Source organism: Apodemus sylvaticus, chromosome 19 (assembly GCF_947179515.1).
Source record: "Apodemus sylvaticus chromosome 19, mApoSyl1.1, whole genome shotgun sequence".
NCBI lineage: Eukaryota > Metazoa > Chordata > Mammalia > Rodentia > Muridae > Apodemus > Apodemus sylvaticus.
In genome coordinates, this window is record NC_067490.1 from 101,951 (window position 1) to 106,802 (window position 4,852).

At 36.4% G+C, this 4,852-nt stretch overlaps 1 protein-coding gene across 1 annotated transcript; it reads right to left on the bottom strand.

Moving 5' to 3' along the window:
- Positions 1–3,541: 3,541 nt before the first annotated feature.
- On the bottom strand, positions 3,542–4,510 carry LOC127670055 (olfactory receptor 2G3-like). Its single transcript, XM_052164332.1, has one exon. The coding sequence runs from the start codon at positions 4,508–4,510 to the stop codon at positions 3,542–3,544; it is 969 nt and encodes a 322-aa protein (XP_052020292.1).
- Positions 4,511–4,852: the final 342 nt, after the last annotated feature.

Below are 4,852 nucleotides of genomic sequence, written 5' to 3' on the forward strand. Positions count from 1 at the left end.
GTTAGTTCTAACACATTTTCTCTTGTCTATAAAGCATTTAACCCCCTTATAGAGAAAGAAATGTAAGGCAGTGTAAGATTTGTTTTTAACTGTACAGTGTCTTTTTTTTTTTTTTTTTTTTTTTTTTTTTTTTTTTTTTTTTGGATAGTTAGCACACTGCTGAATGTGTCTTTAGATTGTCCTGTCCTGGTGGTATTTTCAATAGCCACTAACCTTGCCTGGTACAGTCTGGGGGATATAAATTGGCATAGAAATTTAAAGCAAGTTTTTGTTGGTGTACAACATAAATTATATATGGGAATAATAGTTTGGTTTTTGGTTTATTTACTTATTTAATCATTTTCTTTTGGTTTTCTTTTTTTTTATCTTCAGTTGTTTCTGATGCAGCTTATACAAAGACAATTATTGTTCTGTTAAGTGAATACCACTCTGTAATTGCAAAAAAAAAAAAAAATTGCCAGGCAGTGGTGGCGCACATCTTTAATCCCAGCACTTGGGAGGCAGAGGCAGGAGGATTTCTGAGTTCGAAGCCTGCCTGTTCTACACAGTGAGTTCCAGGACAGCCGGAGCTACACAGAGAAACCCTGTCTCGAAAAATAAAAAAAGAAAGAAAGAAAGAAAAAAACTGTGACTGTTTTGTTGACATTCTAGATGCTTCAATTATTTTTATTTAAAAAATTGTGAGTTGTCATGTGGGGTCAATTTTTGACCTTTATCATTAGAAGTAAAGGACTTGACATCCATTCTTCAGAAATATGCCCTCTGTTCTTCAGCATATTCAAAATATTCTTAATTAAATCAAAAGTTTCTTTTTTGCATATATTTGCAGTTATATCATCTGCAAAGTAATAGCAGTCAATGGAAAATAAATCATTTACTACTAATTTCTTAAACACCCCAAGAATCAGTAAAGTTTACTGTATATGTATTTAAGGTTTTTTTCTTGTTTATATTCCCTTCCATGGAGTATTATGTATTAATACGGGCAATACATTTATCATCTAATTGCTTATAGTGATGTACTTACAGTGGTTCTTGAAATATTGTTTGAATGATACATGGCTGATATTTTGATTAACCATTTCTACCTTCATATTTTTTTCCTAAAACACAATTTTTAAATGGGGAAAGGTTACAGGTTTATTTTATTTTATATTAACTTATTATTGATTAAGTTTTAATATGAGGGACTACACAAGGATGCCAGAAAATTGAAAACAGGTAACAAAAGATAGCAGGGAAATTTGTAACTCATTAATTTTTTTGTTTGTTTTGTTTTTTGGATTGGGTTTTTTCGAGACAGGGTTTCTCTGTATAGCCCTGGCTGATCTGGAACTCACTTTGTAGACCAGGCTGGCCTCGAACTCAGAAATCTGCCTGCCTCTGCCTCCCAGAGTGCTGGGATTACAAGTGTGAGCCATCACCGCCCAGCTGTAACTCATTATTATTAAACTAATTATAACAAAAAGCATAAAGTAAGTAACTATAAGGTGAAAGCTGGATTGTGCTAGTATATCCTTTCAATAATAGCTTTAAGTGCCACGTGTTATAGCTGTACTAGGTGAACACCTTTTATCCTGGATGGAGGAGGTAAATTAGGTGATTAACCATAGGGGATAATCTATAATGTTTGGTGAGAATGTCTTTTAGAGTTTGAGTTCATGTCAGTGTGAGGAATATATCTTCCCCACACTCTGTAAAGCAAAATTCATAGAAATCAAACCTAAAGCTACAAATAAGTCACCACCATTAGACTGCAGCTGAGTACCCCTATCATAGTAAACTGTTTCCTAAAAGTACACATTTACATAAAACAACTATTTAAGATGAATAAAGCCTAATTTGTTTAATTATTACAAATGGATTGAGTAAGGTATTGGTAATGAGTAGTAACTGCTTGGATATTTTATCTCTGGAAAACATTTATATGTCCATTAAGGCCATATCCTCTTCTTGACAGTATGAGTTTTGTTAGGATGAGAAACAGTTTATTAATGATACATGTTATTTATTAACTTCTTGTTCAGTGTTTTCTAGCTATTCCAATACAGCATGAAGTTGAACTCTGTTAGTTTTTCCTATTCCAGGTGCTGCTATTTATTGCCACACAGAGAGCATCTGTCATAGGAGGATGCCTTTGATTCCATTGCCATCATTAAAATCAAGTAATTAGGGTCATAGTTAGGGTTTTCATTTCTGTGACGAGACACTAACAAGACAACTCTTATAAAGGCAAACATTTACTTAGGGTTGGCTTACAAATTTAGAGGTTTAGTTTATTATCATCATAGCAGGAAGCATGGCAACATCCAGGCAGACACGGTGCCAGAAAAAGAGCTAAGAGTTTTGCACCTTGATCTGAAGGCAACCAGGAGAGCACTGTCTTCCAGGGAGCTAGAAAGAGGATCTTAAAACCCAACCCAACAGTGACAAACTTCCTCCAACAAAGCCACACCTACTCTAGCTTCCTAATAGTGCCACTCCCTTTGCCAAGCATATTCAGACCACAACACTGAACAAGGAGGGGCATATGGGAGGGTTTAGAGTGGGAAAAGTTGTAATTATAATCCCCATAAAATAAAAAATAATTTAATAAAACTGAATGACATAAGAATAACAATTTTAAAGATTTTATTTATTTATTTATTATGTATACAGCATTCTGCTTGCATGTATGCCTTCCGGCCAGAAGACATCACCAGATCCCATTATAGATGGCTATGGGCCACTAGGTAGTAGCTGGGAACTGAACTCAGGACTCCTGGAGGAGTAGCCAGTGCTCTTAAATTCTCAGCCATCTCTCTAGCCTGAAAAATCACATTTAAAAAGTATATGTTACAAAGTAATATGAAATAATGTTTACATCATTTTGGTCACATTTTCAAGTAGGTTATTTTTTCATTCATATATGGATGCAAGTAAATACATAAATACAAATTGGGTAAGGACTATTACTTGATATAATCAAACTTGATACGCCTGAATATATCAACATTATAATCATAAAAATAGAAGTTTGAAAACATGCTATTTATCATTTAGTATGAAATAAGTTGGTTATCACAATGAACATTACTTTTAAATTAATACTCAATATGAAAATGAAGATTTTACTAAAATCTGCACAAGCTCAGAAAAGAAATGGTAGAGTTAAAATGCCAAGTATGTAGTTTAATTTTCCCCAATGTTTTCTGCAATATTAATGGTGGTGTTTGCTGTAAAAGTGGGAATAGTTGCTTTCTTGGATTATTAGAATATTCCTGGGGAGGGACATGATATGGAACATTATGATTATGTTTGTGAGTTCATATGCCAAGGAGAAAAAAAAGTAGGGATGGGACAAATTGGAGAGTATGAGTACCAAAAGAGTCATGAACTTCTAGGGATGTAAGGAAATATTGCCTCACCTAAGTCCTAAAACATCCTGGGAAGAGACTGAGAAGACAACAGGCTCAAGGCGAAGTGCATTACAACAATGGCAAACTATATAGTGAGCTTCAGAGGCCAAGATGACTGCAGTGCAAGATCATACACTAGAGGATCAGTTCAGGATCTTGTCACCACGTGCTCTACTTCGTTTGCATGCTCCAGAGGCTCTATTGAAGAGTCGTCCCAGAGCCCCTTTCACCTCCTTATTCCTCAGTGTGTAGATGAGGGGATTAAGGGTTGGGGTCATAACAGTGTAAAAGAGAGAGATGAACTTCCCATGGGTGTGGGCATATGAACTGTTCGGCTGGATGTAGATGGCTGTGATACTCCCATAAAAGAGAGACACAACCATCAAGTGGGATCCACATGTGCCCAGGGCTCTACGCCAAGCTTGGGATGACTTGATTCTTATAACTGCCTTGGCTATATGTCCATAGGATGTCAGTATCAGTGCTAAGGGTAAGAGCAGCAAGACCAATGAGGCTACAAAGAGTTGGACCTCATTGGCATGAATGTCCACACAGGCAAGCTTGATCATGGAGGGGACTTCACAGAAGAAATGGTGGAGCCACAGATGGCCACAACGTGGGAGCCAAAGAGTGATTGTTCCTTGAATGAGAGCATTTCCAATTCCACTGAGCCACGAGATTCCTGCTAGAGCCCGGCGGAGCTGTGAATTCATCACAGCTACATAGTGGAGAGGTTTGCAGACAGCAGCATAGCGATCAAAAGCCATTACTGCCAGGAGAATACACTCAGTAGAGCCCAGAGTCAGAGAGACATAAAGCTGCACTGCACAGCCCATAACTGTGATAGTCTTTGCTGGTCCTTTTAGGTTCCATAGCAGCTGGGGGACAATGCTGGTAGTGAAAGAGATGTCAACGAAGGATAGGTGAGTGAGGAAAAAGTACATAGGGGTTTTGAGTTTAGAATCTATTGAAGAGATCAGAATAATGATTGTATTTCCCACCAGAGTGAGAAGATAGGAAATTAAAACTACTATGAAGAGTCTTCTTTCCAGCTGAGGCTGATCTGAGAAACCCACCAGAATGAAGTCACTGTTGACACTACTGTTAATCATCCCTATCACCTGGTGTAGACAAGAAGGAAAATATTAGATTAATAGAAAGTCATAAAATCATTGTCTATAAAATAATTAAAAATACTGACACTGAACAAACACATTGATTTATTATGCAGGGTCTTATGGAAATCGAAGTAGATTTTGTCACAGAAAGGATATGAATCTTTAGAGAAGTACAAAGACACTGTGGAATTAAAGTCTTTGCTTAAGTATTAACTGTGTGAAGCTGAGACAGAGTTTCTCACAGAAGAAAGTACATCAAAGGAATATATGTATCAGCCATTTATAGCTGATAACAATTCATTCAAATTAAATAAAATAGTTTAGTGTCTTTAATGC

Bases quoted from the DNA above. Each gene is read 5' to 3' on its own strand.
- LOC127670055 (XM_052164332.1), bottom strand. From the start codon at position 4,510: ATGATTAACAGTAGTGTCAACAGTGACTTCATTCTGGTGGGTTTCTCA.